At 43.0% G+C, this 13472-nt stretch overlaps 1 protein-coding gene across 1 annotated transcript in view; it reads right to left on the minus strand.

Annotated features, from left to right (window-relative positions):
- Window positions 1-13472, minus strand: part of RASAL2 (RAS protein activator like 2) — a 231640-nt gene that overhangs the window by 175517 nt on the left and 42651 nt on the right. The window contains 1 exon segment of the mRNA XM_088447240.1: window positions 275-402. Within this exon segment, the coding sequence (XP_088303366.1) occupies window positions 275-402 (128 nt within the window).

The raw sequence follows: 13472 nt of genomic DNA on the forward strand, positions 1-13472 counted from the left end.
TGTTGAGAGCACTTTCATATAATTAGGTTAGGCTCATGATATTAACGATGTGTGAATAGATGTATTCTTTACATGTGGGATGACAGAGAAAAAAAAAAAAAAGAATAAAGTGAAAGCCATCCTGTCTAACGCTCAGGAGACTATTTTCAACTTCTGTGCAGTAAAAGTGAATACGTTTGTTATTAGAATACATCAATAAAGTGGAACTAGCTGCCATTTGTGCACAGCGTGGATATCTTATAGCTCTGTAGATAGATCCCAGTTCCGGCCTCACCTCGTCCTCTCGGTTGAGAAGCACCAGCTGGCTCTCGGTCAGGATACAGTACTTCCTCTCCCATGTGGTGCTCTCAGTGTAAGGCGACTGGCCGCACGACAGCCTGTGAGTGGGGGGTCCCTTCACATCTAGAATAAACAAGCAGAGAAGACAAGTCAGCATGAGTATAATAAAAAACAACTGCAATAGAGATCTTAGTTGTACATGGAATGCATTTAGAGGCTCTCTATGTGTGCATTATTATTAGAGCCGAATGCACAACTAAAAAAGGAAAATATAACCTTTAATCATCCAAAAATTATTTTCTTATAAAACATAGTGGAATTATTTCACAATTCTCACACATTAATCACATTAGTAATCTCTGGGAATTCTTGTATTATGTATAATATAAAATGTACAACAAATTAGCCTAGATGCTGCATTGTTGTCTCTGAAGATTATCAGCCTGATCTTGAATAAATGAGCAACCAGAAAGTTGATGTGAGCTTCATATTAATGGCAAAGAACTACAAAGAGGGGAACCAACATACAAAGGTGGTGCTGTAACCCACATACACAGAATGGAAGCTACTCAGATCAATTTATAGTCCCATCACAGGTGCATGTAAGGGAGGGGTTAATCCAGACAAGAAAGAAACCCACCCTTACATGCACGTGTGATGGGCCTATAAAAGGATCCGAGTAACTTCCAATCTGTGTATCATTACCCAGTGGGCACAGATAGGATCAGTAGTTGGAGGGTATGCTGATCCTTGTAGTACCATATTGGAGGATCTTGTGGTGCCTCCAGGTACGTTAGTCTCAATTTAGAAATACATAAGTATATGACCCAAAGTAGGTGCTATTATCTTGTAAGCTCAGGACCACCAGAACAGGGACACCTTGCCGTATCTGGCGGCTTACCGTATATTTGCAAATGTATGTAACTAAGGGATGCAATTCAAATATCGGCATGCGGGATGCTGGTGCTCAGAATGTCAGCACCCTGGCACCGGCATCCTGACCGTAAGTACTGCGGTTAGGGTTAGGCACTAAGGGGGAAGGTTTAAGGCAAGGGGGGTACTTGGGTTTAGGGGGCGGGGAGGGAAGGTTAGGGGGTAGGGTTAGGATACTTACCTGACAGGTGTCGGTATCCTAACCCTGTCAGGATGCCGGCGTCGGGACTTTGATCGCCGTAACCGAGATCTCTGCATTGCTATGATCAGGTACAATGTACAACTCTTTATGTAGGCCTATTTAAAGTGTACTGAGGGATTCTGTTTTGCTCTTTTCTCGCTGTAACGCACAGTAAGCACAGGTTTGGATATCAGAAGCGGGTTGGTTATTATTGGTTCACTTTACGTGCACTAGTTTCGATAATGGTCTACCTAAGTTTCTACCACAATACTTAAGTAGTCCATTTCTAAATTTTATTATATGTATACTGAAGTGCCGAAAGTCAAGAGATAAGTGTAGTAAAGGTAGGAGGCATCACCATACTGTGACATCTTGGAAACGCCCAGACCTGCATAAATTGTAATCCGACATCTCACGAGTCAGCATGAACACCGCTAAGCTGCTTATGGCAACGCAACATGAATTATTGGAGGGGCATGATAGTGGGTGCCCGACGAATGGGACATCATTTCCAAAGTTGTATGGTCATTCTTACATTCCTCGATGTGGTGTCATGTGAGTATCGGGATACCTCATGGAGGGAATTACTACCCACCGGGGACAGCGTAGCGGCTGATCACATGTGCTTAACAATCGAGACCAGCGGCGTCTGGCCAGAATTGTCCGTGTTAACAGACAAGTGACACTGGCTCAAATCACATCCACATTCAATGCAGGAGGTACCAGACAGATAGCCAGCAGGTCAGTGCAGCATTCTTTAGCTTCCATGGGACATGGGAGTAGAAGACCCACCAGAGTGCTCCTGTTCACAATACGACACCGGTCACAGCGCCTCACCTGGGCTTGTGACGTTGCTAATTGGACCCCAGAGGACTGGCAACATGTGGCATGGTCAAATGAGTCCCGGCTCCAGTTGCTTCGGGTTGATAGTAGAGTTTGGTTGTGTTGCAGACCCTATGAGGCCATGGACCCCAGTTGTCAACAAGGCACTGTGCAGGCTGGTGGTGGTTCCATAATGGTGTGGGGTGTGTTCACGTGGCATGTGTTAAGTCCGCCTGAAAACGTTATTTTCCTGGTAACCGCTACCTTGCATTGCATGATGACCATTTGCAGCCCATCATGGACTTCATGTACCCCCACAAAGATGGAACACTCCAGCAGGATAACGCACTTTGTCATTGGTTCCAAGTTGTCCATAATTGATTAGAGAAGCATTCTGGAGAGTTCCGGCAAATGGTTTATCCACCTTGGGTGCGATGGGAGAAGTCCCAACACACCAAAGATTGTGTACCTACAAAAGAAGGTATCAAGGAGCTGTGGGAAGCTATCTAGACGGCATGGGCGAACATCTATCCAGAGGTCTTCCATCCACTTGCGGAATCTATGCCACGTCATACTGCTGCACTTCGCCAGGCTAAAGGGGGTACTACCTATATTAGGCATCTATCCCATGACTTTTGGCACTTCAGTGTATAAGGAATATCAGGAATTTTTCCAAACTGAAGCATAATATCTATTATTCCCCTGTATACTAAACTTTCTGTGTGAAAAACTATTTAAGAGAACTGGGAGGAAGCCCTAGGCACTCATGGGTGTTATAATTATGTATTTAATAAAAACAAACAAACAAAATTAGTTAAATGCATGCAAACGCAATTGAAACTAAAAATCAGTGAGACTATGTATAAAACAGAGGCCCTGATTCAGACCCACTCGCAAGCGGCTGTCCGCTCGCAAGTGGGTCGATGGTCTGCACTGAGCATGCGCACGACGGAGGGAGCTCCGTCGTGCGCATGCGCCAGACGCGACGAGTGAAGGAAAGTCCTTCGCTCGTTGTGTCTGATCAAAGGGGGCGTGCTGTCGATGTTGATTGACAGCACGCCCCCTTTGGTAGGCGTGCCGGGGGCGTGCCTCCCTGACGGGGGCATTCCCAAGGGAACGCCTCCCGTCAGAAGCCGGCCCACTGACATCACTAGTGATGTCAGTGGGAGTGATTTTGGCTCTGATAGAGCCAAAATCACTCGGGGCCTTGCGGTTGAAAACCTCAACCGCAGGCTCCGGCTCGCAGTTTCGATGGTCGCGACCATCGCGGCCATCAAACTGCACGCTCGTATAGGCTGTGGGTGGTGACCCACAGCTATACGAGCGTCCAGGAGGACGCTCCATTTTTATGGAGGGCGGCCCTCATTCAGAGCGTGCGCTCTGCTCAGAGCGTACGGCTCTGAATGAGGGCCAGAGACTTTACCTATTTACATTCCTTGCAGGAAGGAGTTTAACTTACTTTACCCTATTTGGAACTTTACTTGTTCCAGATCAGAACATATGAAGCACATCAGCACAGTTTAAGGCTATACACAACTGTAAACACATAACAAACACATTCTGAATGCCACTGGATATGTAGCCTTACATGGCTGCCTGCTTAAGAAAATTCCTTGTAGTCTACTAGCTATCGATATCATGCAATTTTAAAAAGATATACAAGGTTAGCTTTCACCTATTTTTATTATGACATTAACTGAAATTTTTTATTTTATGGTCATACGATAAAAAAAGATATAAATAAGAAAATAAAATTATCTTTCTTTTGGCTAGACATGAGAATCTGGAAATAAATCAGCATATTACAAAATCCTCTTGTTTTATAGAGTCAGGAACTGTGTGGTTGCCTCTTGACCACTAGATGGCAGTCATAACTTAACAAATCTCATGAATTTTGGACAGATAAATACTTGGTGATGGCTATTGTAAGGAACTTTGGGGCTTATTTATTAAGCGTCAGGTTCTAAAACCCTGTACTTCCAATCGGGTTTATTCCTGAAATGTAATAGGGCTAATGATTTACAAGCCGTGTTTTGCTAGTACAATCAGTGTCCAATCAGTCATAAACACGATCTGCAGCGCCGGGTTAAAGAACCTGATAATTAGAAACAAACCCCTTAGTCTGAGAACAAACCTCTCTCATAAATGTGCACGTAAACCGTGTGTTCTTTATAAATGCAGAGCGATGCTACAGAGGTGTCCTGCTACATATTTGCTGCGTACGCGGCAAATCGCGTCACGCATGGCACGAGGCATGCACCCACGATCGGATACGCGCACTGCATTTGCACCCACTCCATAGGATTGCATGGTGCGATCGCAGTGTGCGCTGTAGCGTAAGCTGCTGCGGGTAACCGCATGGTGCAATCGGGAAAGATGTAAGAGAATACATCTGTATGTTTATATGTTAAGCAATAAACAGATACAGTACCAAATCGCATATCTCCATATCATAATTGTGATTAATTTTAGACATTTTATAGTCTAAGGTGGAATTCAATAGTTTTTCTGGGCACTAGACAGAGAAATTTAATTGTTGCTCCGTTCGGGCGCAAGAGTCACTGGCACCGACATTTCCGCTCGCAGCTTCTTGAGCAGAAATGTGCATAAAGTCTGTGTTTTGGGCACCCAAATGGCAATTTCGATGCCCTAATCATGGGACGGGTTTAGCCGTGTCTGCTTTTGGGCGCAGCAAGCGCGATAATGCATGCCAAAAACAATTCAATTGCTCCATTGGGCATCCATTATCGCCAACAATAAAGCTATTGAATTCCCCCCTAAATGCACAACTGCAATAAGCAGTTTACATTTAAAAAAATCTGTTCAATACGATGAACAAGTATATGTCCATGTTAAATGTTTAGACCACAAGTAGCCAACCTCGGTTAGCAATTGAGAACTAGAGAAAGTACTATATGTGCTATAACTACATAATGGTAAATACTCATGATGAGTAGCGATACTGCTGTCTGTGATGCAATGCTTTGCACTGTAATCATCTGACCTCGAACACAGCATGAACATATAAAAAATATAAATCATTGATCCAGTTGAGAAACTATTAACTACTTACCGCAGTAGTTTTAGTGCATGCAAGACCAAAAACACATCAGTGTTGGATTTGTCTACTCCTAGATTCATTAAAATGACTCTTGTCTAACGGGTGTCTCGAGAAACAGCCGATATAGTGGAAATCATAAGTTCCAGTGTGGCAGCGGACATCACAAACGACACAAGGGAGCGCGCAATAGTGTGTACACTGGACGATTAGTCGTTTCGATTGGCTGAAAACGACAAATCGTCTAATATATTGTCTAGTGGTTATCTAGCTTTATACTTTATTGTCCTGGATAACAGGTCCCACAACTGTACCATTTTCTACAGCAATATGCGGATTTGCAGTATTGTGCCGCAATGTAGCTGCTGATTGCAACAATATTAGACTCATGCATGCAGATTCCATGTTGCAGTTAGGGATGTAGTCCTCTGACCGCCGGGCTAAATGCCGACACTGATATCCCGAAAAGGGAGTTAAGATAGGCGTCGAAATACCGATGCCTATCTTAAACCCAACGCCGAAATATAGACGGAAGGATGCCCGACCGAGGTAAGTCCAGGGCGCCTGTCCTCTTAGGCAGAGCCGGCCCTAGGCAAAGGCATTATAAGAAAATGCTTAGGGGCGACTCAGTATGCTAGGGGCATTCCAGGGCTGAGCTCTGCCTGTCTGTCCTCAGTCCTCCCCCTGCCGCTAGCTGTTGCCCACTGCTCCCAGTCCCACCTACCCCAGAGCCGGCGGCGCAGCTACCCACTTTCTTCCCCATAACGCTGCCGGATCTCTCCGATCGGGCAGCGCAGCGGATGGCCAGGCCGGCCATTTTCACCCTGCAATATACAGCTGTAGGTTGTGATGAGACGAGGCTGCGATCAGAGGAGGCTGTGATTCTGTGTCAGCCCATATTGCAGGGTGAAAATGGATTGCATATCTTGATAATGGTCTTCGTTTAGACCGAAACGTCAGTATTTATATATGTATATATTTGCAACCTGGATTGAACTGTTTTACTGCAGATGAAAAATAAATGTGAACATTGACTGTTTAAATCTGATGAGTGCACTTGCAACTGCACTTTTTTCATGTGTAGTTTGGATTCTATATATATATATATATATATATATATATATATATATATACACACACACACAGAAAAAAGTGTGAATTGGCAGTTTGAGCGACAAGTTTGCTACAAGTATTAGGCGTAATCTGCAATGTGAATGATACAGTATATCTCCTGTAAATTAGGTATATACCAAGTGAACATGACTTCTTTAAAAACGTATAAGAAGTTCAAAGCGTTAGGAGAATGTGCTCCTGGCAAGTGAATGATTTATATCAATATGAGAACAAAAAAGTGCTAGTGCAGATTTGATTAAATAGGAGTATAAAAATATGACAATTTATTAAAGCACAATAAAAGAATAGGCAATTAAAAATTAATAGAATACCATAAGGACTTGCATGATTCTTTTAGACATATAGAAGACACTAAAAAGTTGAATAAATAAATTTACACTGCCATTAATGTTAAGAAAAGAATGAGTTGATATTTTAGCAGCTTATCTGAATATAAGAGAGAGGTAGTATTCCACAGTTGATGAGGCAGCAAACACCTGAACATTTGTAGGCCCAGTTGCTCTAATTGTATACTGCACACACTACATTTTGTTCACTCACTAAACATACAAGTAGTGGCGCTGTACCCACCTATTTCTTGGAGATATATACATATATATATATATATGTATATATATATGTATATATATATGTGTGTGTTTATATATGAAACATATATATATATATATATATATATATATATATATGTTTCATATATAAACACACACATATATATATACACATATATATACATCTAGTGCTCCAGATACTTTCAATAACACACTCCGCTATACCATGGCTAATGACAATCTTTCAGAGCCCACGCAATATGTCTGTGAACATATCACTGATACACAGTGGTCGACGGGCAACCGATACATTGGTCGATCAATTGATGGGTTATTTTTGGCGTCCGCGTATAAACAATAAGATTGGTGGTGGGATTATATGCTAGGGGGCACCAGTCAAAATTTTGCCTAGAGCACCAAACTGGCTAGGGCCGGCTCTACTCTTAGGCGCGTGGGGTGGAAGGGAAAGGGTTAGGGCAGTTAGCGGGGTTAGCATTAGGGTATGGGGGGGACAATTATGGTAAGGCACCCCTAGGGAGGAGGGTTAGGGTCAGGCACCCCTGGGGGGGGGTTAGATTTAGGCACTAAGGGGGGGTTAGGTTTAGGCACGAAGGACGGGTACTTAGGTTCAGGAACTAAAGGAGAGGGTTAAGGTTAGGGTGCAGGGTGGGGAGGGTAAGGGTTAGGCTACCGGAAGGGAGGGTTAAGGGGGGAGGTGGAAGGGTAAGTATACTTACCCGACCCCTGTCGGGATACCAAAAATCGGGATGCCGCTGCCGGTATTCTGACAAGAGGCATCCAAACAGCCGGCATTACATACAGATTCCTGCAGTTATTATAGATTCCTCTGCTACCATTATAAGTACCCAAATAAAAAAAGACAACGTATAAAACATTAAACAAAACATAGCTTTACCTGTAAAATTAATTCTGAAAATGTCTTTCACATAGCATTTCATTAACCAAATTTTTCTTAAGTTAATCATCTGTGGGCAGCAATGGGTTACATCTCACCAGCCTAATTGTTAGCTAAAAATCTACTGCAATGCAGAATAATAAGGGAGTCATTAACCTTTTGGAAGATGAACCAGAGACCAGAACACTGAACGGGCAGTTCTTTCCCAGAGCACTAGACAATTGGTCAGAACCACACCCAGCACAACCCAGACGTTTGGCTGCAGTTATATTATCCGGGGATTTGGAGAAAAAGTGTGTTCTTTTATTGTTGTCCATTAGCTTATGGCACTGTGTATTGGTGATCTAGAAGGGAGCAGGAAATGAGTCAGTCTATGGTGTGAATCTTCAACACAGCTCAGAGGAAGATGGGAATATTTTTTTCCAGAACAGTAAGAAAAAAATCCCTGATGTGACAAGAAGCTACCGTGTGTGACTAAACTGCTTTAAGCCCCACATAAAAATGCAAAAAATTCTTTTTAGCATTAAACACTTTTTTAATCTGCAATAAAACTTTAAATTACTGTACAAAATATTAGTCAGACCCCTGGTTTCACTTTTAAATGATTGCCCCTTTAAAACATTGGGCAGACATCCCGGGAAATCACTGATGCCTACAAGTTGTAAGCTATTACCCCTGAAAGTTCAGATCTGGGACTGTAATCACATTTTATCCGATAATCAGCAATAAATCCAGGAGAATTTACCTTTCTCAAACGCCAATGTTATCAGCTTCACAAATCTAGCTCTTGTAAGACAAAGAACAGAAAATATGAAAACGCCAGGAAGTTAAAACATTTAGGGGGAAATTCAATTGCTTTGATTCTCGAGATGTCTGCAAGGGGTATTAGAAGCTGATTGGTTGGTGATATGTATCTCACAATTTTATCTCACATCAAGCTTTGATACATATGTCCCTGGGTGCCCAACGGAGCAATTCAATTGTTGCTCCGTTCGAAAGCCTAAAGCCGAGGGGGGACACATTTCTTCTCACAGCCTCCTGAGGTGCGAGAAGAAATGTATGCAGAGTCCGTTGTTTGGACGCCCTAACCACTTCTTAAAAACGGGTTTTGTGCTGTTAGATGCGTTAAGTACTAATGGACGCCCGAAGGGGAAACAAATGAATTGCTCCGTCGGGTGCCAATTCATATGGACGCCCAAGCAAGGGGCGCGCAAACACTTGAATCGCCCCCCTACAGTTTTGGTGCATGCTCTGTTTTCCATAAACTATAATGTGTCACTATATTGGTCACTGCAGCTTCCCTACATACGCTCCGTACAGAACACAACAGAGGAGATGAATAAACAAGCTCATGTCAAAGAACCAAAAAACAAAAACTATTGCGATACAGAACAATGGACGTATGAACTGAATTTAATACAGCGCTACAGTACATTTTGCACAACAATTGTCTTGTGATCATATAACAGGAGTCACGCATAACTACTCTTTGGGGTCTATTCAATTAGGTGTGATTTAGCAGAAGCAAGTTTCTATCATGAAACCTGCATACATCACGTGAATGTGCGCACCCGAGAAATGCCAGATACAATTAGAAATGCCAATTTGTGGGGCTTGTGGCAAAGTTGCACAACTGTTCTACAAAAAGTAAACTGGGAGAAGTGCATGAAAAAGTAATAGCAAGTAAGTGTTTTATTGTCAAATTAAAGTCTGTCCCGAATCTTGGGGTACAGAAAATTGCCTACAAAGTGATTTTTCTTTTGTTTAATACCATTTTGTAAAAAAACAAGTCTTTTTTTAGTTCCCATCTGCAAGTTCCAAGACCCCATTCTCATCAACACAACACCTCCACATACATACCGGTACCACATAATTGAGTTTTTGTAGGGAAACTCCCCTGAAAACGAATGTTTTTATTGGCCAAATAAAGCTATTTAAACCACTCCAAGTGCACAATTAGGTACCAGAGGTTCAGTACTGTGTCACAACATTTTTACCTTACAACAATTGTCCCTACCTTTTTACCTGCTCAAAGGGAAGAACAAAAAAAAAAAAAACACAAATTTCCTTGGAAAAAGCAATGCGAGTTTGGAATTGAACTGTAATTCCCAGTGCGAGTCTGCGGTGAAAATGGCTTGCAGAACCCAACTCGCTCCTAATTGGATTGACTTATATTGGAGACCCTGCTCTTTTACTCTAAAGGTGCGTACACACGGTACAATATCTATGAACGATAACGATATATCTTTCATGTTTATGCAGGGAACGACCAACGATGCGCGTTCCTGCATGAACGATAACGATATCTATGGTCGACAGTACATGCAGGCCAACTTTGACGATTGTGCCAAGATTTGCCTTTAAAGACATAACTACACTGAAATATCTATCATAGATATCTATCAGTGTGTACACCCAAAATCGTTTGCCCTGCACTAAAGAAAGTTGGAGGGAAATCTGTCAGCAATATCTTTGTTTGTGCAGGTTTGTACCCTGTGTATGCAGCATAAGGTTGATGGCTTCCCACTCCCCTCTTTAAACGTATAACATGAACAGTCCGATGATCTGACTGGCAATGGTGTAAACATTCCAATGATTTTATTGGCTATGGTGTGAACAATATGATAGTCTGACTGGCTATGGTGTGAACATTATGATGATTTTGATTTACTATGCTATGAATATTCCGATTATTTTACTAACTAACAAACATGGTACACACTGACAAACAGGAGCTAAATGAAGAGTGAATACATTGCACCCTAATAAAACTGGATAGCAAACATTTTGGGTGCAATTCAATAGTTTTTTTTTAAGTTGCACTAATTAATGAACGTCCAGTGTTGTAATTGAAATGTTTTTGGGCACCCATTAATTATCTCACTTGTCGCGTCCAGATAGACTGGGTTTAGTCGTGTAAAACATCTAGGAGTCCTGGTTAGGAGCGCCAAAACAGTATTTAGGTGCACGAAAGCAGGACTTAACGCACATTTCTGCTCGCCACCTCAGGAGGGTGTGTGCAGAAATGGCGGCACCTCTTCACGCCCAAATGGAGCAACAATTAAATCGCCCCCTATGTTTTGCTTATTTGGTGATTGGGGCGAATATTGTTTGCAAACTTCTTCGGTAATGTATTACAGTGGCCGATACGCACAGAGTTACAGCACCAGGAGGGGATGGGGTTTATTGTTATAGCAATTAAATGTGTTGCAGCTGTCTAAAATCAACATTAAGAAAGGCAATATGGGCAAAACCAATGCAATTTTATACTAAAAGAAAACTAACCTGTAGTCAATTTATGCTCGTCACCAGAATTGTAACTATGGGTATGCGACCATGTCATAGCACAGGGGGCGCAACCATCGCTGCCCCACGGCACCTGCATGAGACTGGAACGGCACAATGCAGCCAGTAGCACTACTGCAGGGTTGCTCCAGGCAGGCATCCTGCAGCCTATAGAGCTGCCCAGGGCATCCTTAGTGCTCTACTTTCCAGATCTGGTGGCCCTGCCCCCTATATGTGAAGTCATGTCATCACAAGTTTAGGGGGCTCCCTGCCGCACTGTTACGATGACGATGATCACTTTCGATGTACAATAATAATGGTACTAGGAGTAATAAAATAGCAAAACAAGGGTCCTTGAATCCATAACTGCTAAGCTCCACCTCCCCATACATTCACATGAGACCCTGGTCACACTCTGGTGTCTTGTAAATGTTTTGAATTTGTTCTCCTGAAAATATTTACTAAAACGATTTAAAAAAAAATGTTCCGTTCCCAAGTCATGCTGTACCTTAGAGGATATACCACCTACACAGTCACCCTGAATGGAACAAGTCAAATTAGCAGAGCAATTATATATGCCGCTAAAATGGAATCTCAGGAAATGTTTCATCCTAATGAATAATTTTTCCACAACTGTGAAACAATGAAATGATGTCTTTCCAAACCAGTGCAGCTAATAGGGTAATGGAAAGAGAATTATATATTTACATCAGTGTTACAGCGAGCCCAGGCTCGCATACAGGCAGCAGACAAAGAAAAATTCCAGCACAGTGGGAGAATAGGGAACTCGTTTTCTTTAATAATTCACAAGCATTCAAAAGTCCCCCCTGCACCACATAATGAGGCATTGACCAAAAAACGGGGTCATCTCTTCTCCTTAGGAGAGCAAAGGTCACCCAGTTCCTGTTCATATGCTAATATGGGATAAGGGGCAGAACAACGCACACAGAAGTCTCTATTGCCTACGTTCAGCTTGTTAGCTCGCCTAATATAATGGAAGAGATAGACAACTACATCTAGCTTTCCCATGCATTGCCTGGATCTAGGAAGGGGTTATAAATATTCAAAGCTTGCCTTGTGTTTCAGAGGCAAAGACATAGATAGACGGTCACTGGGTCAGAAAGAATTATTATATATTACACCGAAATAGACACTACTGGAAAAATATAAAAGTATGGTCATTACGGCAAGGCTTGGCTACAAAGAATCAATTAAAGATATTGGGGGTTTAAAGGTAAATTAACTTTACATTTCTTTATATTTATTTTGGATATTTTTTGTTACAGCAGACAGGCAACATGTGAGCAGGCAGCAGGAGCCATTGTAAATATAGGTGCCCATGAAGTGTTTTAGCTCTACACAGACTGGAAATGAACGCTAAGGGGCTGATTCTGAGTTGGGAATAAAGTATACTTACCGACTCTCCTGGAAGTTGGAGTGCGCCAAGAAGAGTATACGGATCTCCTGCATTCCTAGTGAAGTGGGCAGGATGGGGAGAGAATTGGCGGGAATCACGGCTCCGAATGGAGGGGATGGGACTAAATACTGTGATAACGCGTCATTTAGCCCTGCCCCCTCCTCGCCCTCCCGTGATTTGTGGCAGTTTCCCATGATGGGGTGGAGCCTAATGATATAGGAACCTGACCCTGCCCCCCAAAGTGGCCACCTCTGTCTGCTCTCCGGACATCTCCCGGGGAGCAGATAATAAAAGTCGGCAAGTATGGAACAACTGGAAAAGAGCAAGTAACTTTGCACCTTGGCAATACCATGCTGCACTGCAGCTGGGGAAGATGTAAAATATGTATAGAGATTTAAGGAGCCCATACCATACTTGTCCGCCCCCACAAGTCGATGCAGCCGGGAGCTGGAAAGGCAGGCAAGCATCTCTCCCCCGCAGCGGGAGGGGGTGGGGGGGGCGGTGAACCGCATAATTTTGGCCCTGGCCCCTACTTCAAAATGCCGGTAATCTCGGCATCATGTAGCAGGGGCGTGTCCAAAGTGACACGATTGCGTGCCTTGCCCCTCAATACCGGCCGATCTGGCTGCCCCCTCCCGGAAGGGGCAGCCAGAGAGCCGGCAACCCTTGCCCATACCTCCGATTTTTTTTTTCCACCCAATTTAAAGACTCCCCAATCCATCAATTGCCGTCCATACATTAGATATTTTTCAGTGATTTGCAATAATTTTCAGCAAATCACAGACTTGCCAATCTAGAAAGGCTCCTCATTTTACTAGTAACGGTCAGAAAATCGACTGATCGTCTTCATACACTACCAACCTGATTTAGCGATTCCGGTCACTCTTTAATCGGAATCG

The sequence above is a fragment of the Taudactylus pleione genome, unplaced genomic scaffold (genome assembly GCF_031769625.1).
Source record: "Taudactylus pleione unplaced genomic scaffold, aTauple2 ptg000423l, whole genome shotgun sequence".
Taxonomy (NCBI): Eukaryota; Metazoa; Chordata; class Amphibia; order Anura; family Myobatrachidae; genus Taudactylus; species Taudactylus pleione.